This window comes from Siniperca chuatsi, linkage group LG4 (genome assembly GCF_020085105.1).
Source record: "Siniperca chuatsi isolate FFG_IHB_CAS linkage group LG4, ASM2008510v1, whole genome shotgun sequence".
Taxonomy (NCBI): Eukaryota; Metazoa; Chordata; class Actinopteri; order Centrarchiformes; family Sinipercidae; genus Siniperca; species Siniperca chuatsi.
In genome coordinates, this window is record NC_058045.1 from 13,665,823 (window position 1) to 13,690,068 (window position 24,246).

A 24,246-nucleotide genomic window follows, 5' to 3' on the forward strand; every position below is an offset into this window, starting at 1 on the left:
TGCCAAGGTACAAGGCTGACCATCTGTACAACATAAGTCTAGAAATTAAATTTTTCTGCCATACTTTTCCCTCTGTGTATATCCTGTATGATTTTGTTTGTCTAGGATGCAGCCGATATCCTGTCCCGTGCCACTCTCAGTCCCTTGGAGATTACAGCATCTTCTCCACCCATCACCCTCTCTGCCGTGCCCCCTGCAGCCACCTGGAGTGTGCCCATATCAGTAGGAGTTGATCAGCTACGACCTTACACTGCCTATCTATTCGAAGTGTCTGCCTTCACCTCTGATGGAGAGGGACAGATAGCCTCCACTATGGTCCGCATGCCAGAATCAGGTGTGGGAAAAAGAAGCAAACCAGGCTGCAGCTTTTGTTTAATTTGTGAATTAAACAAATTTGTGAATGTTATAAGCATATACAATATTTACATCATGTATGAAAATCATTATTTCTGTGTGTTTGTGTATGGCAGCCCCAGAAGACCGGCCGCAAAACTTCTCTATATTGAATATGACGTCTCGATCGGTCTCTGTGTCCTGGAACTCTCCCAACATTATCACAGGAAAATTCACTTACATGCTCTACCTTCATGGACCTACAGGTCCTTAAATATTAACTCTTGAACACACTTGCATGCATGCATAAACAGACTCAAACTCTAATTCGATAGAAATCCATAGAATTTTCTATTTCTTCTCCATCGCAGGATATTTGTATGAGAACAGCACAGGAGACATGCGGTTTGCTTTTACTGGTTTGACCCCCTATACAAGGTACACGTTGGCTGTCCGAGCCAAAGCTGCTGGAGAGGTGGGTCCAGCAGCACAGCATGATGTAATTACACCTGCTGAAGGTGAGGGGAACACTCATGTACTAACACATCTCTTTTTGCATCTAGATGAATATCAGGGATGCAACTGATAATAATTTTCATTATCATCACACACTTTTTTGATTATGGTAATCGAATTTTTGTTTTATGGATTAAAGATCAGAAAATAGTGAAAAATGTCACATCACAATTTCCCAGAGCCCAATGTGACATTTTAAATGATATGTTTTGTCCAACCAACAGTTCTTCAGTTTAAAATGATAAAAGAGAGCAAAGCAGCAAATCCTCATATTTGAAAAGCTGGAGCCAGAGATTGTTTCGTAATTTGCTTGAAAAGTGACTCAGTCAATGATCAAAATAGTTGCTGATTACTTTTCTGCATTTTCTTGGCTATTCGATAAATCAAGTAATGCTTTCAGTTTAATATTAAAGTTACTGAGAAGTATGATTGAACAACACATTCCAAACATTATGATAACACACACACATTTCTATATGAGTATGTGGTGTAATATGTTCTTTGTCTTTCTTATCTATTTGGGTCTATTTGGGTGTTTCTGTGAGTAGCACCCAGTGCAGTGCAGGGCCTGATGGCAGTAGCTGAGGATTCAGTTTCAATCCGTGTGAGTTGGAGAAGCCCTGCCCAGCCCAATGGTCCGATCACCCAGTACAGACTGAAGGTTCTGGTTGACGACATTCTGCTGCAGGACATCACCCTCACTGCAGAAGTGGTAAGCCAGAAGTTACAGCTAGCCACCATAAATGTATCCCATCACAGCTCAGTACTGTTGAATATTCAGTGTTAAAATCTAAGCCTGTTATATTGAAAATGTGGTTCCGTGGACCTGTAAAGATGTTTTTTTTTACAGTGTAAAACCTCAACTCTTGGTGATTTTTAGGGGATGATCATAATATCATAAACACCTATACAATCCATTAGAATTGTCCTCCAAGAAAACCTGTGTGAAGCTACAAGCTATTTTACAGAGGTATTGATTACACTCTTTGGTCATTTTAAGGCTGTCATCAGCCGTTTCAATATGAAGCAATAAAAACACCACTACAACATCATAAATTAACATATTGTTCAACAATTCTTCTCAACAGTTGTTTATAAGCTTTACAAAAGGTAGGATTTTTGATCCATCGGCATCATGGATTGCATCAGACTGTATTGTACTGGTGTTTTGTCCACTTCCTCTACATGCTCCTCTGTAAATAGACAAATGTATACAATCACTGGGACTATTATAAAAACATCTTCATATGCAGACTGTAAGGCACGTCTACTGTCTACTGATTCAAGCAGACATTATTTTTTCTTCCTTCAGAATTCAGCTGGTTTGAATGAAGATGAGATACTTCCCCCCGATGTCCATAACAATCCAGGGCGGCGTAAGAGAAATGATGAGCTCAGTCTGATCACATCACCGCCGATCTTCACAGCCACTATTTCTGATCACACACTGCTCACTGGTGTGACCGCTTCCAGCCTCACACACTCTGAATTAAGAGGCGCTGACCAAATCCCTAACACTGATGCTCAACCAACTGTTGACTCCTTGGTCACTGAGACGCCCAGCACCAGTTACGCTTCTGCTTCACACTCTAACAGCACAAATATTCAATCTACTGACTCTGCGGTCTTTGCGACTTCTGCATTTTCTCTTACCTCTGTGCCACCTGCTACACCTCCACCCTGGCTGACAAAGCAATCACATGCTGGGGATATGACCTCAGACTCGTCCCCCTTGACCTTGACCCCAGGCCAGCCCCATTTGTCCACACGTGATGCATCAATTAGGGGACACTTTTCAACACGCAGTGCCACAGCTTCTGGTACTACAGGTGGGAGAACACTAACCACAAACACAGCTTCTCCCAACGTCCTGCAAACTTGTTCTAGTGCTTATAAATCCTGTGTGTGCATCTGGTCTTGTGTATCCATCTGTGTCTGCATGCTTGCCACAGGTGTAACTGTAAGAGCTGAGGTGATGGACGTTTGGTCTGAGGAGTTGTCTTACCTGGTGTCAGATCTGAATCCCTTCACCGACTACACATTCAGGGTCACTGCTTCGACAACTGTGGGAGAGGGTCCTGCAACAGATATCACTGAGAAGACCAGAGAGCAGGGTGGGTGGTCACATGTCACTTGCAATAGTCATTAATTATCAAGAACAAACTTATGATAAGGCCTTTACAAGGTGCAAAACCTTTTAAAATGTCTTTGTTACTAATATCTTGTACTGTGTGTGGTGTTTAGTCCCTAGCTCAGTGCTCAAAGTGTCCTATCAAAACATCAGCTCCACCTCCATACTAGTGAGCTGGGTCCCCCCACTCACCCCCAATGGACGGATCACACATTACACTGTCTATGGCCTCAAACTGCACAGTAATCAGGCCCTGAAGTGGGTTACGAACACTACCAGCATACTGATAACAGGTAATCACCTTCTCTGCACAGTTCTATGCAGTCGTTATAATATGGGTCTGTTGCTAAATATCTCTGTTCTAATGTATAGATTTGGACAAGTATACTGGTTATAAGCTACGTGTAGCTGCATCTACAGCTGTGGGAGAGAGCTCTCTGTCTGAGAAAGATGACATCTTTGTTTTCACCTTAGAGGATGGTATGTGCTGAACACAAACTGTATACATAAACAAACACAAGGGTCAAAACATTTGTTTGAATACGAGTGGTGGAAGTAACAAAAATTAGATGATGAATGTTTGACCAAAAGAAAATACCAATAAATCTGTCATGGATTAAAAAGTGCAACTAGAGAAAAAGTGACAAAGCATCTAGTGTTTTGTTTGTGCAGCTGTTTCACTTTGTTGAATTGTTGTAGGTGCCCAGCGTGTGGTATGTACCTCACACTGGACCCCAATAACAATGTCAGTGAGTAATGTTAAAGTGGTATTAAATATGAAACATTCAAGTTAATTTATCAAATTTACTACGTAGTTATTGAATTACCAATATTTAATGTGATGCTAGATCAGTTCGATTATTTGATTGTTTGATTTGATTGTGTTTCAGTTGATGACCTATCAGTTCAATCACATTTTATTCAATGAAAGATTGATCTGGAATTTTTCTTGTCCATCCCATCCTCAGAGCCCGACTCCCCCCCTGTGAACCTCACCGTGGTTGACACCAGCCCCTCCACTGCCACTTTGGCTTGGTCTGCACCAGAGAGAGCCAATGGGGTGATTCAACATTACGAGGTCCTGTGTGAGAATGAATCCTACTCAACGTTGATGAACATGTCCTCTAACATGGTCACTCTGATCAACCTGAAGCCATTCTCCTACTACAATGTGTCTGTGAGGGCATACACACGATATGGCCACGGCAACCAAATGTCAGACACTTTATACCTGCTTTCTGGAGAGGACGGTGTGTTGATGGATGCACCCAGCCACGCGAATACACACATGAAAATCTTTAGTAACAATAGCAACTGTTCAGATTTTAGTAAAGGTGCATCTTCTTATGTTCTCTCTCCAGTCCCAGGCAGTCCACCGTATGGCGTTACTCATGAGTCAATCAGTCCCAGCGAGGTGAACGTGACCTGGCAGCCTCCTCTGCTGCCTAACGGGGTCATTACCCACTACAGCCTGGAGCTTTGGAATTCCAGTCACTACCTGAACCTCACCTCCCCAACCAACTACATCCACATCACGCATCTGAGGAAGTATGCACACTACCGCATCATGGTGCAAGCGCATACACGTGTTGGACCCGGAAACTACAGCAGCGAGCCGCTTAACATCACCACACTGGAGGATGGTGAGCGAGACGGGTGGGGGAAAGAGGAAGAGGGAGGTTTTGTTTTCAGTTCCAGCACACTGCACGATTAGATCATGACTGAGATCGAAGGGCATCTGATTAAATCTGACTTTCCACTCGTCTTTTCCTCCTCAGTTACATCTCTGTTTCAGCTCCCGCTAATGATGTTACATCACAGGTATTTGATGCCACGTGACGCTCGTGTCTTCCATCAGAACTGGGAAGCACAAACAACAGAGTCATTACAACTAACCAGTTTTTCATTTCAGGACAATATTCTGTATCTCTCTGACACATTCCTGAGGGGCCTTCGGAGGTTCTTATTTGCCAAGTGCAAATATATATTTAAAAATCACTCATCAGTTAAGCGTCTGTATTGATAGGCCATACTCCTGTTTACATTATGTTACTGGAAAGTCTTTCTCCTGCATCTCAGCTCCAGACACACCTCTTCAGTTTCTCCACACCAGGAAGTTGTCAGACTATGAGGTAGAGTTGTCATGGCAACCACCACTTGAAGCCAATTCAGACATACTCTACTATATTGTCAGAGTTTGGTGAGTTTCTTAATCTACCTCTCTCTGTCTTTTTGACTCTTTAAAGAGGTTTAAAAAGAAAACATTACAACATAAATGGTTGCTCTCTTTGTTAGGAATGAAACGACTGAGCTGTGGCAGAATGTAACAGAGACATCAGTGGTTATTAATGTAGACTCAGAGAGTCGCTACAATGCCAGCTGGACCAGACTGGGAGATGGAGGAGTTCTGATCTACATCAACTTTACCACTACATATGCAGGTGTTGGATAATTGTAAAATAATCTTTGACAGATAACTTTATCATCCTCACTATAAAATATTTCTGTACCATGCATTCATATGAAGGTTTTCTCACTTCCTGAATATTTGTCTGTGTGTCCTTTGTGCCTGTGCTCTCTGGCTTTCAGAACCATTTGACCCCCCGCAGAATGTGACTTTTGCAAATGTGACCGCCTCCTCTGTCACCTTGCTGTGGCACCCGCCTACTGAACCCAATGGAATTATTGTACACTACAGTATTTACTACTCTGATAACAACACTGTGACTGAGCAGGTGAGATACATACACTTTATATAGAATATACAGACAGGTGATAGATTAAAGCTGCACTAATCAATATTTTTATATCAAAAATGGGTCAAATGTCTACATGTAATGTGAAAGGCGTCGCTCATAGTTACGAACCCACAGACACTCATCACCCAACTCTGCACATCCTCTCAGCTCTGCAAAGCATTTCAATGTGTTTTAGCTCATTGTTTTGGTTTTCTGGCCCGCAACTTCCTGTTAGTTCACTTTCACTGCTCTTGTTAACTTTCCAGCAGCAGGCAGTTGTTTTCAGCTAAAGAAAACTCACTTTACACTACCTGCACAGCACTAAACAGCAAACAGGCAAAGTTAGCGACTAGCTGGCGAACATAATGAAACATTTAGCAGCTAAAGAGCCTGATATTTCTCTCAGGAGTAGGTGGAGACCAAAACAGAGCTAAAAGACAGAGAATACTTACATTTGTCAGATGGACACAAACACGACTCCAAATGAATGCTAATGTTACTTTGTGTCTGCTGGATGTGTAAATAGTTAACTAATACTAACTCATAGCTAATTGCTAACACCAGTTGCTAACACACTTTATAATTCAATAATATGTCAGTGTTGTCTTAACAGGTTGTTCCACTGTTCCACAAAGTGGCCAAAAAATCAATACTGTTTTAAAGAAACATTTTGAATAAATGAGTGGAGAAACATAATAAATGCAGATGCTTCATAGCGGCTCGTGGTGGACCAACACCTGACCAAGACACTTAATGTTGGGTTTTCCTTTCATTTGTCACCCATTTGTATATACTGCACAAATTGTCTAATTTTTTAAATGCCTGTTTCAGTGTGTGAAAGTAATCCTAGTGCTTTTTTCTCCATAGAGGGTTCTCATTTCAGACTTACCTGATTCAAACTTCTCCTACACTCTGACTCGGCTGATTGGGGGCACAAACTACACCCTGTGGATGACCTCCAGCACTGTGCAGGGGGACGGAGGGGTCCAGAGCAAGCCACTAACATTGTTCTTACCAGAGGACGGTTAGTCAGACACACACACACACTAACACAATCCCGCCAACACCAATATAAATTTGTTAAAAAGAATAGACATGAACATAAAATGCTACACATGATGTTAGATAATTATTACATACAATGACTCAGAATCTCACTGATTGACAAGTCTGCACACTTTTTTCAAAACTCTTCAACTTAAAAAAAAATTACATAAAAACTCTGCGATTGAAGATTTAACTTTCAATCTGTTCGTTAAAGGAGATAACAGTCGGTCTGGCAAACTGGCTCTATTTTTGTCTGCCTGTGACATTGTGTCTTGAAGACAGCCAATTTGTGTTTCCTTTTACTAAGCACGACAAAAGTTCAAATAGATTTTTTTTTAAAGAGAGAGCGCAGAACCGTTTACGATATGATGACAGAGAAAAAAACAAACCCTGACATGCTTTCTGAAAATTCATGCTGTGCTCATGTTACAATTGCATTGCTGCCATGGTAACCAAAATTTGCATATAGTATTTAGATGAAGTGATCTCCTTGTTTTTATGTGATTTTGGGAAAAAATAATGCAGACAGCCGTCACATACAGTACATATTTGTATGTTGTGATGTATTTTTTTCTTGTTAACAATATTCTCTGTCTCTGAATGATTACTGCTCATACTGACTCTGTATCTCTGCCTGTGCTCTAGCTGCTCCACTCTCAGCCAAGCACCGGACCTCCAGGGCACCTTGTCTCTCCCGCACAGCCACGCCCGGCAGGGGCTCACTCCCCCTGGGCTCAGACCCCCACACACACCTGGCCCCTCACATCCACTCATTCATCTTATGGATCTCTCAAGTTTTATCTCCCCTTTCCCCTTCATCTCCCCTTTTTTTCTACTCTGTGTACCATGGGTTATATTCGGAGGGGCTGAGATGATGAATAGGATGAGTATTTTCTCCTTGACCCCTTTCTTTCTTAAGGTTTTCAGTGTGCGAGTTTCCCTCCTAAATGTCTCTGTATTTCTGTGAATGGGCTGTTAATTTTATAGGATATTGCTTATGTGTCTTTTTGCTGTTTTACTTTGCTGTGTTTCTGTGTTGCTAAAGTAATGTCATGCCATATTGTTCTACTTGATGTGCTGTTGTTGAGTTTACAACAATGCTGCCAATGATTATGATGGTGCTTGTGACAGATGATGATGATAATGACTGGTACGCTGTTCATTTTCTCTCAATTGCCGGAGTGTGTATGGTTGATTGATGCCCTAATTTACTGCCTCATAGTACAATAAACTCAAAAGGCTCACAGTTTTTAACCAGTGTTGTCACTGGTAGTTAATAAAAGTAACACTATTCTACTCTTCTCCCTCTTCAGTGCCAAGTGACTCGGTCCGAAACCTCACTGCTCAGATCTTCAGCTCCACAGCCATCATCGTCAGCTGGGACCCTCCCCTGGAGCCGAACGGCCGTCCCTTCTACCTTCTCACCTTACAGGAGGCCGGCGTCCCCCCAAACGTATCCAACCAAGGGACTGCAGCTGTCAACAAGACCATCAAGCACACCACAACTGACAATGTCTTCCTATTCACAAGACTCAAGAAGTATTTCCCTTATGTGTTGACTGTTACCCCGTCTACTGGTGCTGGCCCTGCCTACAACCATACCAGCACAATGTACCTGCGAACTGATGATGACAGTGAGTTTATCTACATCAACATTCACTTATGGAGTATGGTTCATCTATTTATTGTGGCACTGATGTGTTTCTCTTTAGTTCCTAGTTCTGCTCCATTACTAGTGTCCACCAGGAATCTGTCATCGTCCTCTATCGCAGTGGTCTGGCAGCGCCCTCTGGAGGCCAACGGGGACATAGCCGAGTATACCCTTACTCTGGTCGGCCCAGGGGGCTCCAACACAACATCTACCCCCAACACCTCGTTCATCCTCACCAGCCTACTTCCGTACACTGCTTACAACCTCACTATTACGGCTGCAACACGTAAAGGCTCAGGGCCTTATCTGCTGCTGCAGCTGCACACTGATGAAGGAGGTTAGTTTGAAAGCAGGTTTAAAATGTCTTAATGAGATGGTATTTATTTGTCAAACTATGTGTGTACATCTGCTGTCTGTTTCAGTCTATCTTCTTCTCTATCTGCCTAACTTTGTGTTTCAGGCCCCATGTCCCCTCCCCGTAACCTGACTATATACAACCACACAGCAGTCTCTGTGTGGCTGAGCTGGGAGCCTCCTCTGGAGCCCAATGGAGTGGTGATACAGTACGGCTTCAGAATCCAAGACCTCATCACACACACCGTCACACACAGGGTACCGTTAATTTCACACACCGAAAGCTACTCCACAATAACAACAACACACACACTCCAGAGACCCACTCAGTAAGAGTACACACTGTAACACGGATGGTAGCTCTAATTTCACACTCCAGATACCACTCAGCAGCAACATTATACGTACACACACATGCACATATGTGTGCTGATACAGTAAAACATTATCCACTCTAGTAATCAGGATTGGATGATTTAATCTCCTGTGTGTCATTTTTTTATGTGTGTGTTTGTTTGTGTGTGCACAAATGTAGAATTCATCTAGTCCGTCAACCACAGATTATCTATCAGGCTTCAGGCCTCATAGCTCCTATGAGATCAGCGTTTACAGTTACACCAGAGTGGGTCACGGGAATCAGTTCAGCAGCCCTGTAACCTTCACAACTAATGAGTCAGGTAAAGTATACACTGTCTACACACAAGCGATATAATGCTGATTTAGGTTAAGGCTCACAGTTTGTGGTTCAAAATTCATCAGTCTTACAAACTAAGATTTGTACAGTATATTCAATTCAACTCAAAATACCTTATTTGTCCAATTCTGAAAAACACAAGGGTTAATGGCAGTGGCCAATCCATAGCTGGCTAACAGTGTCCAACACCACAAAGGCATATTATGTCAAAAAGTTCAAATGCATTTATCAAAATGTACACATGGCAAACTGATCTCTTTAAACTGAGCTGTTCTTAAGGCTGATAAAAGCTAATAATATTTGTTTTAAATACAGGCAATCTAAAGCACAATCCTGATGGCATTGGCTTAAAGTAGTAATAAAAGACACGTGTGGGGCCACTGATAATCACACAGGCCTTTCCAAGCGATCCAGGCCTGCAAGGGATCTCTATGTTTTTCCAGTGATTTCTGAGGTTAACGACACCGTACAAGTAATCAGTTTTTGTCCTTTTGACAAGGGGATGTAAACTAACAAATAAATGAAAAAGTTCAACATGTCCTTATTTTACGATCGACTCCAAAGAAGTTTAGTTTGCATAGGCAGTGAAGACGCTGCTGAGTCTTTTTCATGAGCACATCTGTGTACCAGGATTTATAATGAAGAATCTGTAAAGTTTGTCTGCAGACTGCACATTTTAGTTTCCAGTTATATAGAGTCTTGTGCAAATATTATGTGTGTATCACCCTACACAAATACTGAAATTGAATTTGGTTCTTTCCTCTTACAGTGAAGAATGCTAACTAAAGCTAATGCTAGTATACTAACGTCACCTTTTCTCCTCTCTGTCTGCAGTGTCTGATATTGTGAGGAACCTGTCCTGCTCAGGAGTGAGCTGGGATTCAATTCAGCTGTTTTGGGAACTTCCAGCCAATCCTAATGGGCAGATCCTTTTTTATGAGATTCTACTGGAGGTAGACTTGCAGTCCTACACACACCATGCTCACACACCAGAGTACATAATGACTGGGCTGTCACCAGACCAGGAGTACGCACTCACTGTGTCCGCAGTCAACTCTGCAGGACCTGGAGACACAGTAAACTGTACTGCCTCCACTCTCTCTGAATCAGGTACTCAGTCTAATTGCTAATATACTATGAAGGTTTTATTGGAGCAAAACAACTGAGCACATGTGACAGTGGAATCTGTAGTTGTAGAAAATAATCACATATGTGTATCAGTAAATTTGAAGTCACAGAGAAAAATTATTGTAGATTTTTTTTATCTCCCACAAACACCATCTCAAATTCTTCATTGCAGGTGCACAAATCCTATGCTACGAATCAAAAAATTAAGAAACTCGTACACTCACATTTTTGCTTCAGTTGCTGCAGTGAATTTGGTTCAAAACACAACACAAGTCATGGATAAAATTTGCACATCTGCAGACCAATATGTGAATTCTTGCAATGAGAGTTGCACACATGTAGAGTATTTTCTCAAAAACAAATTTTTTTCCTGGTTATTTTTCTAGCACAAACAAAAGTCAATAACTACAACTGTTTGAATCTGCTGCTACGAGTCTCAAATGATGTTTTTTCACTCACAAATGACAAGTTCTGCATGCTCTCACTTTTGCGCCTCATATCTCAGTGAAATGTGGAGCAAAACTGATTTGTGTACCTGAAGAGCCAGGGGCGGGCACTGTTCATATATCACAGAACCCTTTTGGCCAGTCAAAGGAGCTTATTTGGGTGCCTGACCATCTATCGTTTTTCCAACCCAGTTTAGATGAAATCACGCCCACTTCCATATAGCTTGGAAAATAGCAACATGAGGCACTGAATTTGATGAATTTACTGTTTATCTGAGTGTTAAGTAATGGGAAACGTTAATTCCGGAGTCCATCAGTGTCACCAATCACATGAGTGATAGAGATAATTATTCATTGATCCTATGTGTCGAAAGCTTCATACCGATTTTCACAGTTTAAACTAAGATTACAAATTATGTGCAGTTAACATTTTAGTGGAACTGCTCTACTTGCGCAGGGTCACAGTGTCAGCCTAATAAAAAAAAACTTCCACTTGCAAAAAGAAGGACATGCAGAGGTTTTATTCTGAGCTGAGGGTGACTTGATGCTGTGTAATATTTGAATGTGAGGGCAAAAAAAATAGGAAATAAAACACCTTGTCAGGTTATTTACTCATATACATACTGTATGTGACTATTTTCTACAACTACAGGTTCCACTGTCACAGGTGCTCAATTGTTTTGCTCCAATAATACCTTCATAATATACAGTAATGTAGAACAAATACTTATTTCAATCCTCTTTGTCTCCCTTAACAGTCCCGGATGCCCCTCGCTTCCTCACCATCTCTCAGGTCTCACCTAACAAAGTGACACTTCAGTGGGCTCCACCACTCTCCATTCCCGGCCTGCTGAAAGAGTACCACATCATTGCACAGCTGCTTTCAACTGCTTGTGAACCAAACATGGTAACTGCTGCACAGCCGGCCCCAGAGGACGAACTGACCTCAGACTGTGTGGAGTCTAATGTCACAGTGTCAGTGAATGCTTCAGATGGCACTGAAGAGAACCACAGCATCACACTCCCATCCCTGGCTAAATACAGATACTACCGCTTCAAAGTGGCTGCTGTGACCAACGCTGGAGTTGGAGAATATACACACTGGAATTATGAACGCACCCTGGCAGGAAGTAAGAACATCACAGTAATGATGTGACCTTTTTGTGTTGAGAGCTGGCAGTTAGTCAGAATATTTGACTAATAAATCAGTGATTTCCAGGAATGCCAGTAAGAATTATACAGATTGAGTCATTTTTATCCTATCTAAATTGATGTTTCATTAGTAATTTGGGCCTCTGGCATCTCCTTCACAAGACCTAAACAAACACAGGCATGGCAGAGAAGCATCACTCACAACAATATTGTATATCACTCATGTTTTCATGGAAGATCTTTATGTCTTTACTTGCTATACTGTAGTGTTCTAGCAAGTTATAGCATCGTAATAATAATAAATGGGTAATAATCAGGCGTTTTGTTTACATGTTCAGTTGAAACATCTTAATGTATTCAGAATTAGCAGAAACCACTGGCAAAATTACTACCTCTTCTTGTTTTTTCAGTGGGTCACATTCTCATTGCACTGTATGTAATGTATGTATGTAACTGTAATGCAGCCTTTTCTCTTTTTAAACCCTGTTATTATTCTTATTAATAGTAGTAGTATTCTTATAATTAAAATTTGGTAGTAGAATAGTAGTTAAAGAATTTGCAAAAAATGACAGGGAAAAACAGATTACATAAATGGGTTTGACCGTAGATCTGTCAGTCTGCAGAATCATCACCCCTGTCCACAGCAATATGTCACAACTAATTAATAGTCAAGTTAAGCGTAGACAGAAAAATGAGCAGATGCAAGAGCCATTTTAGAGGCCACATGATCACATATGACAACAGTGATAAAATGGGTCAGGCTTACATTCAAAGGGGGTGGACCAAAGCGATTCCAGCCAATTGCATGGAAGCATCAAACAACATTAGCACTATAACACAGCAAAATTTAATTTATTTACAGGCTTTTAAAGTCTGATTATTTTTTACCTGTTAGGCGCAAAGATCATCCGTGATAAAACACACAAGAATGTTTTTGACCAAGTTACCGTAATATGAAGCCACTGGAAGAGAGTTTTATATTGAGAGCTTATATTGGTGTACTAAGAGTGGCACTGTCAGATTCACTGACACATTCACACTGTCATGTCCTGGATTACCATAATCATTTTACTATCTAATGTGGATGCAGAGTCTTCAGTATCTGGAAGAAAAATGAATAAATGAAATGAATGAAGATAAAGGAACCTTATTTATAAAGTCACCTTTAATAAATATATTAGTTAGACACACACAGTAATTTGAACCATTTAATTTAATAGCATATCATAAGCATTCTGTGTTTCTCTTATCTCCTCCCTCAGACCCTGATGCCCCTCCCCGTGACCTGAAAGTGACCCCCACCTCCAACAGCCTTCGCATTGCATGGGACGCTCCAGCTGTTCTCTCTGGACCGACTTCGTACCTTGTGCAGGTCACCTCATTTAGTTTTATTTTTACAGACACACACACAAATATGAATATGTCACCAATGTAAGTGTAAAACACAGTCAGATGTTCTCAGACACATCAACATGGTGTTATGTTGGTCAGAGTTTTTGTAACAGCAGTAGCAGCTCAAAGGCAGGTTAACATATGGTGTGGTAAAATGCAAATTACATGAAATTACTCCAATTCTGCTTATCCACATACAGCTATTAAATCTTTCCATGAACTCCCCTATCATACCAGGTGAACGGTCCTAATATGAACATCTCAACAGTCCGAGCTCCAGGAGAGTTGACGACTGTCGTTGTGACTAACTTGACTGCTTTCACTCGTTACTTTGTGACTATCACTGCCTTCACTGGTCCACTGGAGCACGCTGCCAGCGATGGGAAGGCCATCGGGCCTACTGAATTTCAAACGCTGGAGGAGGGTGCGTGGAAATTTACATCTTGGAGCAGCTATGCAGCTGCTGCCCACCTGTAAATATGACCAAATATCTATTGTGATTTTTGTACTCTGTCCCCAGAACCCAAAGACCCTCCCAAGAACGTGATTGTATCAGTTATCCCAGAGGAAGTGAACCGTGTGACGGTGACTTTTACCCCTCCAGAGGAGCCCAATGGAAATATAACTGCCTACTTTGTGTACATCTACGAAAAGGACCAGCTGGTCAAGAACATCAGCCTTAATATCACCCAAAGAGACCAAAACATGCTGACTGCTGTCATAGAGGGCCTAAAGGGAGGACACAGTTACAGTATACAGGTGAAGGACACACACATATTACACACACAGACATTGGCATTCACATTCAGACACACCCTCACTGGTCACACACCTGGAGCTGTAACAATCAGCGCAAACCCCTTCAAATTTGTCCTCATTCAAATTGTCATTTTCTTTTCTTTAACTCCTTTCTGTGCTTGTCCTTCTTTCTGCTGTCTTCCTTGCTTTCTTCTATTTGTCTGTTTGCAGATTTCAGCAAAGAACGGGGCTGGTAGGAGCCCACTCAGCACACATGTCCAGATAACTACAGGAATCAAAGGTACAAGACCCTCTTTTTTTGTGTGTGCTCTGCACTGCTCTACAGTGTTTCTCTCTTTCTTGTTGCAGCAGTGCAGGGTAGATACGAGACAGAGGATTGCCACTGCCCAGTATCATGGCTCAGTACAATAGCATGCAGGCCTGTTCTGACACAGCAAATTGTAACTCAGACACAGTGTGTTGATGATATAGAGGTGCAGTTTTACTCTGACTATTCAGAGCAGCAGCCTGTTTGTCATGTTTTATATGCTAATGCTACAGACTAAAAGCACATCTTCATATACACTGTATTCACACAACAACCTCTGTGTGTGTGTGTGTGTGTGTGTGTGTGTGTGTGCCCATTAACACGTGCGTGTTTTCCAGCCCCGTCCAAGCCAACCCAGAGACCCCAGGCACTGCTGGGCCATGGAGGGGTTGCCATAGTAACCCACAGGAGTATCACCATCAGCATGCCTGCCTGTTTCTATAGTGACGACAATGGACCAATCACAAAAATTCAGGTCATCGTGGCCGAGTCAGGGGGTATGACTCTTCAACAACATTGACAGCCATCACTTTTAGTTGAATACACTTGGGTATCAGTCTTGTTTGAGCTTAAAGTCTCAAGTAGAGTCTCGTTATACAGTACGTCACTCTGTCCTAAGCTCACAAAAGACAAAATGTAAGCAAAAGCCAAAGGGCTTAACATCAGCAGAAATTTGACTCTTTTCCTTTCTTTCATCCTGTCACAGTAAAGGACATCCAGAATCTGACCAACTGGAAGCATGCATTTTTTGATCGTCCTGCCCCTTACCTGACGGACAAGGGGTTCCCCAACCCGCCATGTTTTTTGGGGGATGGGTCGTCACGCACGGATGTACATGTCAGAGGTCCCCTGATGAGGAACAATCACACTACGGCAGGAACGTACGTGATCGGACTGAACGATGACTGTATGAGGGAGAACAACACTGATCATTTCTGCAATGGACCTCTGAAGCCTAACACGGTCTATGTGTGAGTGCACCACACACATATAAGAACTTAAAAACTGTTGTATGTATATGTTTTATAATATAATGCTGACACTGGACTGTTGTTTACCAGGTTTAAGTTCAGAGCCACTAATATCAATGGCCAATACACAGACTCTGAGTACTCGGAGCATGTCAAAACTGCAGGTATTTATTCATCCCTGTATTACTCTACATCAAAAAGCAAAAACATAGCCTGCATAGCCCCCTTTGTTGTTTTTGCGTGATGTTGTCCATTCTGTCTCCTCTCCCTCTCTGTAGTGGACGGGCTGTTGACCAGAGAAGAGCAGATCATTCTGGGTGTTCTGCTCTCCTTCTTCTTGGCTGTGTTACTCATCATCATCATCTGTGGTTCAGTCAAGTAAGATGACAACAGGCATTGATTAATTTGCCAACATTCATACATTTACCAAAACACTGCATTTATCGCATTTTATTATTAAAGCACCAAGAAATGTAATGTGCAAATTCCTCTATAAATATGGCTAATTTCACATTGCATAATTTGCAATAAATCTGTTTCCTTTTTTATTAATTTGAATTCTGTGTTTGATGTGTCAGGATTCATCAGCGCAAGAAGGAGGGCGGGACTTATTCACCCAGAGAGGCAGAGATCATAGAGACCAAGTGTAAACTGGATCAGCTGATCGCTGTTGCAGATCTAGAGCTGAAACAAGAAAAACTCAACCGGTTAGTCTGCATGTTTAGGTTTGATCTAAATGCGTCACTTTACCGAATATAACACACATTTTTCCCAGCTGAAGCTGGGTGCACACTGCATGAGTACAGGCTTGATTTAGGTTCTCCCGACAAGACTTTAAATCTAAGTCAACAAGACAAAAATATCTTTGCTGCAGCTAACTTGATGTGCGCTCCTTGCTGACAGGAGCGCACATCTTGCTAAATCACATTGTGCTAAATCTTCCAGTGCAGAAAATAGAAGCAGCAGCACTACGGTACAACATACAATCATTGTGGCTTTATAGTTTACCTTCAGCTCTCTGCAGAACAGACAAGTAATCCTATCTGCATCTCTCCAACAATCCTCTCATACAAATTCAGCACTTAGCCTTTCTGTTTTTCTTCTTTGGCAAAAACAGGTGCACAGACAATAAGTGCTGCAAGCTGGTTAGAAACAAAGTCAAATTCAGTGTTAGTTTTGGTGTATCAAGGTCACTGATTGCTAAGAAACTTGCGAGAAACTACAGGAAAGAAAAGCTTTTAATTTGAGTAGTAAAAAATAATTTAAATTTTTATTTGCCAATATAGACAGACATCAGCATTGGAACAACCAATAAGCATATAAATCTCCCCTCCCCAACATCTAAAGAATACCGACATAATGACAGAATAAAAAAAGAAACCAGAAAGAGAGGGTTCTGTGTAGGTGTAAAATGTGGCTGTCTTCAAGAGGAACTGAATGAATGGGAACATTAAAAACATAAAACCCACATGAGAGAAGATAGATGAATAAAAGTGTTTCCACTAACTGTCCCCTAGCTCGTGTGTAAAAGTAATGTAACTGCCCTACTTGAGCAAATATTTGCCTGCCTTATTAAACATCCAATATGACATTTTCACTGCAAATGAAAAACTGTTATCCTGAAAAAGGAGACAGTTCCTGAAGATAGTTTGCTGTCCACTCATTTTAGCTGTCACACTCTATTAAGAGGACAGATTGTTGATTGTTGACAGTTGCATGTTGTGCTCACTATCTTGTAAGTTCAAATTGGCATCATTAGGACAGTGTGTGTCTCTCTGCTTTGTTGTGACCAGAATCTCTTCATGACTTGGACATTGAACTGTATGAACACCACCTTTCTAAGCACAGTTTATGTTAAAATAACACACTTTTCCTTGTTACTTGTCACATGAATGGCACAAATAACTTTCCTTGCACGGAGGCACTTGCTTGCCGCCTTGGCTTTGTTTTTCTCTCACTGAGCGCTTTTCTCTCACCAGGTATTCTTCCTTCTTCTTTAGACGGAAAGAGATTTATGTCATCCAGTAAGTTGGGCTTTTGACCTGTGTGTGTCACATTTTGTTGCGAATGCTTTGTTTGCATGTTGTACTCCACCTTTCATTCATCACTTTGTGTATCATCATCATGTTACCCATTAAGGCTTGCGTTAAGTCAGCCATCTGTGTTGTTCATTAAACTTTTGGTGGAGGTCGCCAGTTAAATTAATCACTGACGTCAGCATTTAGCCTACAGCCTCCTCCTCTTCCTCCATCACTGGCAGTGATTGCAGAGCTGTGCTGATACTCTTCTTGCTTGAGACCATTTTAATTTGTTTACCCACTCGCTATCTCCAAATTGCTTGGAAGGCTTAGCTGTCTTAGAGGGCACAAAAAGAGCTTTATCGTTAGCTAAGGATCTGCGTAGTTACTAGTCTTCAGGAATGCAAAGAAACGTCAGCCACAGGGGAATTACGACATGCTTCATCCACGTTTACTGATGTTCACATATTCTTTTAGAATGAAGCATCAAAGTCAGTTTCAGTGTTTAATCAAAGTGGATTTGATTAAAAATGGTTGAAGCTCCTTTGCTTAAACATACAATGTCATGTACTCTCTGTAATGAGGATCAGTTCAGCTGTCATGGACAGAAATACCACAGTGTGGGTTGTGATTATTGCATTAATTTGTTTATTTTGGTTGATGTTTGCTGTCTATTTTTGTCCAGGCTGCTCAGCTACAGGAAATCACTCAAGTAAGCCATCCCACATAAATAATGTGAATATGCACACTGTAGCTGCAGCGTAGATCAGCATGTTCTGTACTGCTCAGTGTTACATGTTGGAACCTAGAATAAACTTACAGAAAATAGCATATTGTTGTAGTGTTTTTGTACTTCTCTCTCTGTTTCTCACACTTAGTGTATTTCTCACCATACCTCTCTGTCAGGCCTGTCAACAAGAAGTCTTTTCTGCAGCACGTAGAGGATCTATGTGCCAATGACAATGCCAAGTTCCAGGAAGAGTTTGCTGTAAGTGTTTGCCTACAAGCTGGACCCTTGTTTATCGAACTTCTAACAATGTATAAATATATGAATAGGGACAAAATAATAGAAAATTACCTGGAACTGACAAAAAAACAACCAACAGGAGCATGAAGGCAAGTCTGCTATTAGTAGACAAAGTACATCACAGAAAACAGATTAGAATAATTTAGTGCAGACAGTTAAGATACATGGAAAGTGATTGCAAACAAAATCAAGGCCAGCTTTATTCTTGTTTTTTTGCACCTCTCACAAATGCAACAAAAAGAGGTGTAACATCCCATCAAAGAGGCATTTCGAGATAGCTGCAAATAGTAAGCTAAAACTACCCTATTCTAAATTATACATACTGCTTTATTTATTATTCATCATGACCAATGATATACTGTATACTCATTGCAAAACACATCAGAAGGTGCTCTGCCTCCGTCTCTGTACTGCAGACATCTAAGACCCCAACAGGTTATTCTTAACCAACTTAGAGACCTCTGGCGCTCTCTTAAATGTCCAAGTCGAAGGAAATTTGATAAATTACTTTTATTCTTAAGTTTATAAAAAAGACAAACTTTTATCTTTCACTTAAGTCAAAAATGTGACTTTTAAAATACAGGTGTTTATGTGAATACTAATGTATTAGATCTTATATCTCTTCAGGAGCTTCCAAAACTGCTGCAGGACCTGGCCACCACAGATGCTGACCTGCCCTGGAACAAATCAAAAAACCGCTTCCCCAACATCAAACCATGTAAGTGATTAGCTGTCCAGTGTTATGATACCTACCGCTTAACTGCATATGGATTTCACCACCGCTTGCACAGCTGCATTTCACATGTTTCAACCATTCTCTTCTCACTAAACTGTGTCTAGACAATAACAACCGAGTGAAGCTGCTGTCAGAACCGGGCACTGCAGGCTCTGACTACATCAATGCCAGCTTTGTCTCAGTAAGTACTAGCTATCAGTGGCTAAAAGCCCACTTGAGTCATTATCAGGTTATGAAAGTAGTTATGCAGGCATGAGACACATTTGTTGCAATTAGTGGAGTTTGTTCTAGAGATTTCCCTGTCCCATTCTGATTCATGATAGATAGATTCAACACAGTTATAATCTTCAAGATTATTAATTTGTTTCATTTAATCTTTTCAACAGTGAACACTGTTGATTTATAATTTCAGTAGGTCTGTATGTTGCTGAAGTGATTTTTGAGCTGGCAAATGTAAACCTCTCTCTCTTTTTCTGTGTCTCTAGGGCTACCTTTGTCCCAATGAGTTCATAGCTACCCAGGGTCCTCTGCCTGGCACAGTGGCTGATTTTTGGAGGATGATCTGGGAAACTGGAACCCGCACCATCGCCATGCTCACGCAGTGTTACGAGAAAGGCAGAGTGCGTCATGAGAGACTTACCACTGTTATGAAATAGCATTCAAAAGACACGCTGGCCTCCGTTTTGGGCTCCATTGCAACTCTGTCACCAGGAAGGTTATATCTGCTATGAAGATCTGATGTTTGTGTTTGTGTTTTTGTTTGTGTTTTTGTTTGTGTGTGTGTGTGTGTGTGTGTGTGTGTGTGTGTGTGTGTGACATTTCAGATTCGGTGTCACAAGTACTGGCCAGAGGACAATAAACCAATGTCAGTGTTTAGTGACATTCTCATCTCAAAAGTGTCAGAGGAAGTCCTTCCTGACTGGACTGTCAGAACTCTAAAAGTAGAAAAGGTAACTAAGCTAATAACCCCTCACACACACACACACAGAGACACAACACATGTACTGTACGTGTGCATACTGTAAACTGTGAAACACCAGAAAAACAGACAGTGACAACTTTATTATTTACTAATTTATCACATTTCCATCTAACTGAAAAATGCAAACCAAATTAAATGTGACTTACTGTAGGTTCCCTTTGTTCTACAAGTAAATGGGCCAGGTGTTTTACAGGCCAACCGCTTAAAGGAATAGTTCAACATATTGGGTAATTTGCTTACATGCTCTCTTACCGAGAGTTAGATGAGACAGTTGATACCAGTCTCATGTCTGTTCAGTAAATATGAAGCAGTTCCAGTCTTTATGCTAAGCTTCTGACTTCAGCTTCATATTTAACAGACAGATAGGAGAGTGGTATTGATCTTCTCATCTAACTCACCGCAGGCGTATTTCCTAAAATGTCAAACTATTCTATTTGAGAACCGTTGTGTTGTGAGTTATTTGTTCCATAAAAACTTTCTGCTGCAAACAGTCTTCAAATTCTGTTGCGTGTTAATGTAATTAGTATGTAAATGTAATGTAATTACAGTTGTAACTGCCTTTTTATTTCATCATCATTATGTAAACACTGGAGTTTGCATAATAAAAGAGTTAATTCAGGAACTGACATGTCTTCTTTCTTCTTAAATTCCCCGGTGCAGCACGGGCACTACATTCTGGTTCGCCACTTCAACTACACATCGTGGCCTGAGCACGGAGTCCCAGAGTCCTGCAGCACACTCATTAAGTTTGTCAAAGCTGTCCGAGGCCACAGGCATGACAACACCACTATAGCGGTCCACTGCAGGTACTGTGGCACGTCAGTGGTAGTGTACTGACACTGCATAAATTAAAGTAAGGTCCTTAAAAATAAGTGCACTAACGACTTTATTCTGTTTTTGGTGATTAAATGGAGTCCATCCATAAATGACATTACTGTCAATTATATAATATCCTCTTCTGTTCCTTTTATGCTTAATCCACAAATCTATCTGTCTAAGTCATTTAAGTGTAATAGAGCAGCAGACAGTATAATGGTGTGTTGTTCTCTCACTGTTCCTCAGTGCTGGTGTGGGCAGAACAGGTGTGTTTATTGCTCTCGACCACCTCATTCAGCACGTCAGAGATCACGACTTTGTGGATATTTATGGTCTGGTGGTTGAACTGCGCAGCGAGAGGATGTGTATGGTACAGAATCTGGTGAGTTCACATTATAAAATAATGTATTTTAATCCTGTGGTTAAATTTCACAACCAAGAGAAAAGGGGTATCATACAGTATTTTGTCTTAAGTTGTTCCAGTACAAATTGCAGTGTAGTTGTCCTACTTTTTACTTCATGCCCTGCTGTGATCCCATCCCCATGAGGAAATGTTTAGGAAATTCTCGATTTGACAATAAGGAATGATCTGGCAGTGGATTAAAGGTGTATGCTGAGCAGGATTCCCCCTCTTGAAACAACATGAACCTATCCTTTTCAGTCATTACTTATGGACCAGTGGTGTGTGTCTCGTTGTCTGCAGGGACCGTCTGCCTAGTGCCTGGGCTTCTTCTCAGTATTATTGTTTTATCATTTCCTGATGTTCTGTGCGTTTCTTTGTGTCCACATTTTTAACAGCGAGGTATGAGCCTGCAGCTACAAGAGCTGCTTGCAACCTGCGCGGGCATGTTTCGTTGAGACAGTAGTGTTCAGCCTGCCAGACAACTAGCTATTAGCATAGTAGTCCAGTCATATAAGAACAAGAGCCTCAGCTTTAAGAGGCCATCATTCAGATCAGTTGTTTTATAAACTCACAAATGTCATTGCTGAGAGCACAGTGCCTTTGCAGACAGCTTTAAACAAGCCCACAGTGTAACCCTTTTATCTAAAACACTTATGTGGAAGTGAAAACAAAGGCAAATGTTAAAGGTATTGTAAATGTGGTTTCACGATAAAATGACAATGAATGGCAATTATAACTAGCATTTCAGGTGTGTTCACTTATGTTTTTACTTTCAAAGACATTTCCTAGATAATTGAATTGATTTAGAGATTTATTAAAACCTGTCTAGTAGTCTGAATGCTACTGTTGCCATATTGAACTTCTCCACATCTGCAGATCACAGCAATAAATTGATATGAATGAGTCAACATTGGATAAAACTATGACTTTAAGAGGCACGTTGTACAAACATACATTTGCTTTAAATTCAGGTTTTTTAGTAGGTATTATATGTCAGATGTAACGGCACAGGTAGTACTACTAAAATAATTTGTTGTTAGGCCTAGGGGATATAATTACCGTTAAGCCTTATTTATGGCTGTAGCAGCTACTAACAGGCCGTATATATGATAAATGCCTTGGTTGCCAACACAAGCAAGGATGCAGGCCTTACCTGAACCGCAGAGAACTCGACTAACCCTCTGCCGTCGCTCCACTCATTGTCTGCGGTGTCACTCACTCGCTCAGGTCCACTCAGGTTGTCTTCTTGTGTCAAAAGCCGTGCACTGACCTTAACGTTTGTTTCCATTCATTTAGATTAACAAATAGACGCAGACAGAGACTAAACCAAAATCCTTCAGGGATGAAGGTTATCACTCATTGTCCATCACGGTCCCAACAAATGAGTTGTTCTGTGCATTCATCTGAAGCATGCCACTCTTAATCGTCCATATCTCTCCACTCAGCCAGGGCACCCCAAACAAAATATCATTTTAAGACTTAATTTTACACCAAATTAATTAATATGGACATTTGCCCAGTATCTGTCAATGTGTTTGTGTGTGTGTGTGTGTGTGTGTGTGTGTGTGTGTGTGTGTGTGTGTGTGTGTGTGTGTGTGTGTGTGTGTGTCAGGCCCAGTACATCTTCCTGCACCAAAGTACGCTGGAACTTCTAAACAACAAAGGCAACAGCCAATCTATCTGGTTTGTCAGCTATTCTGCTCTGGAGAAGATGGACTCCTTGGACGCCATGGAAGGTAAACATCATATAAACACACACTCAAAAACACCAGACACTCATTGCTCACTCCACGCATTTGTACTGGTCTCTAGGTGATGTTGAGCTGGAATGGGAAGAGACCACTATGTAAAGACTGCCTGAGGGAGTGTATGTTTCGAGGTCAATGGGACGTGACCTGTGCACAGACACCTGGACTGGACTGCCTCCACCACACAAGGTTAGAGGGAGGAGGAGGAGGAGAAACAGGAGGCGTACAGCACAGTCTGAACTGAACGGTCTGTCAGTCGACTAAGACTTTGTTGCTCCACTTCAACCCACTTCTCAGCGCAGTCCTCCCTTTTATGAACCTCTTGTCCACTTGTTTCCAAAGAAAGTGAGAGAAACAAAAGGGAGACAGGGACAAAGAATTTCAAAAACGACCGGGAGAAGAGAGCAAAACGGTGAGAGCTCTATCATATCTGTAAGCCTACAGGCACTTTGCACAAATTGATTTCACTGTGTAATGACTGTATTATGTTGATATCATCTATGTTTTTGTAAGATAATTTATTTTTTTTTTCCAATCTCTTTGTAATTCTGCCTGTGTCGAAGTGTTGACAGCATTTCTTATTTGTTTATCCTTTCTCAAGAGTGATTTGCAAAAATAAAAGAAACTTTTAATTTTTTCTGGCCTTGACACTTAACACTAAAACAGTTGAGAACTTTCCTGTGAGACTCTCTTGCATCAAATGTAACCGTTTTGACACTGCAATATGAAATTACAAATTACTTATTCTTTAGAGAACAGACAAAGTATGTATTCCAAATCATGCACACACACACACACACACACACACACGTGCCGACTCACTACAACACACAACTTCACAATCCACAGACTCAAGTCAGATTCAAAATGGCTTTGAAGATGGCCTCATCCACTAAT

At 41.2% G+C, this 24,246-nt stretch overlaps 1 protein-coding gene across 1 annotated transcript in view; it reads left to right on the forward strand.

The window, feature by feature from the left end:
* ptprq (protein tyrosine phosphatase receptor type Q) overlaps nucleotides 1-23,986 on the forward strand; it is a 41,211-nt gene extending 17,225 nt beyond the window's left edge. Inside the window, exons 24-59 of the mRNA XM_044194680.1 lie at nucleotides 106-334; nucleotides 471-599; nucleotides 705-851; nucleotides 1,398-1,561; nucleotides 2,162-2,678; nucleotides 2,802-2,963; nucleotides 3,094-3,273; nucleotides 3,353-3,460; nucleotides 3,949-4,230; nucleotides 4,342-4,623; nucleotides 8,079-8,399; nucleotides 8,478-8,753; nucleotides 8,877-9,028; nucleotides 9,306-9,447; nucleotides 10,299-10,574; nucleotides 11,797-12,168; nucleotides 13,453-13,562; nucleotides 13,820-14,006; nucleotides 14,103-14,341; nucleotides 14,552-14,621; nucleotides 14,987-15,145; nucleotides 15,355-15,619; nucleotides 15,710-15,783; nucleotides 15,898-15,997; nucleotides 16,198-16,326; nucleotides 17,599-17,643; nucleotides 18,323-18,349; nucleotides 18,544-18,625; nucleotides 19,292-19,382; nucleotides 19,505-19,581; nucleotides 19,886-20,020; nucleotides 20,225-20,350; nucleotides 21,043-21,188; nucleotides 21,445-21,580; nucleotides 23,214-23,337; nucleotides 23,414-23,986. Coding sequence (XP_044050615.1) covers nucleotides 106-334; nucleotides 471-599; nucleotides 705-851; nucleotides 1,398-1,561; nucleotides 2,162-2,678; nucleotides 2,802-2,963; nucleotides 3,094-3,273; nucleotides 3,353-3,460; nucleotides 3,949-4,230; nucleotides 4,342-4,623; nucleotides 8,079-8,399; nucleotides 8,478-8,753; nucleotides 8,877-9,028; nucleotides 9,306-9,447; nucleotides 10,299-10,574; nucleotides 11,797-12,168; nucleotides 13,453-13,562; nucleotides 13,820-14,006; nucleotides 14,103-14,341; nucleotides 14,552-14,621; nucleotides 14,987-15,145; nucleotides 15,355-15,619; nucleotides 15,710-15,783; nucleotides 15,898-15,997; nucleotides 16,198-16,326; nucleotides 17,599-17,643; nucleotides 18,323-18,349; nucleotides 18,544-18,625; nucleotides 19,292-19,382; nucleotides 19,505-19,581; nucleotides 19,886-20,020; nucleotides 20,225-20,350; nucleotides 21,043-21,188; nucleotides 21,445-21,580; nucleotides 23,214-23,337; nucleotides 23,414-23,451 — 6,099 coding nt within the window. The 3' untranslated portion in view covers nucleotides 23,452-23,986. The remainder of the gene's footprint in view (nucleotides 1-105; nucleotides 335-470; nucleotides 600-704; nucleotides 852-1,397; nucleotides 1,562-2,161; nucleotides 2,679-2,801; nucleotides 2,964-3,093; nucleotides 3,274-3,352; nucleotides 3,461-3,948; nucleotides 4,231-4,341; nucleotides 4,624-8,078; nucleotides 8,400-8,477; nucleotides 8,754-8,876; nucleotides 9,029-9,305; nucleotides 9,448-10,298; nucleotides 10,575-11,796; nucleotides 12,169-13,452; nucleotides 13,563-13,819; nucleotides 14,007-14,102; nucleotides 14,342-14,551; nucleotides 14,622-14,986; nucleotides 15,146-15,354; nucleotides 15,620-15,709; nucleotides 15,784-15,897; nucleotides 15,998-16,197; nucleotides 16,327-17,598; nucleotides 17,644-18,322; nucleotides 18,350-18,543; nucleotides 18,626-19,291; nucleotides 19,383-19,504; nucleotides 19,582-19,885; nucleotides 20,021-20,224; nucleotides 20,351-21,042; nucleotides 21,189-21,444; nucleotides 21,581-23,213; nucleotides 23,338-23,413) is intronic.
* The last annotated feature ends 260 nt before the right edge of the window (nucleotides 23,987-24,246 follow it).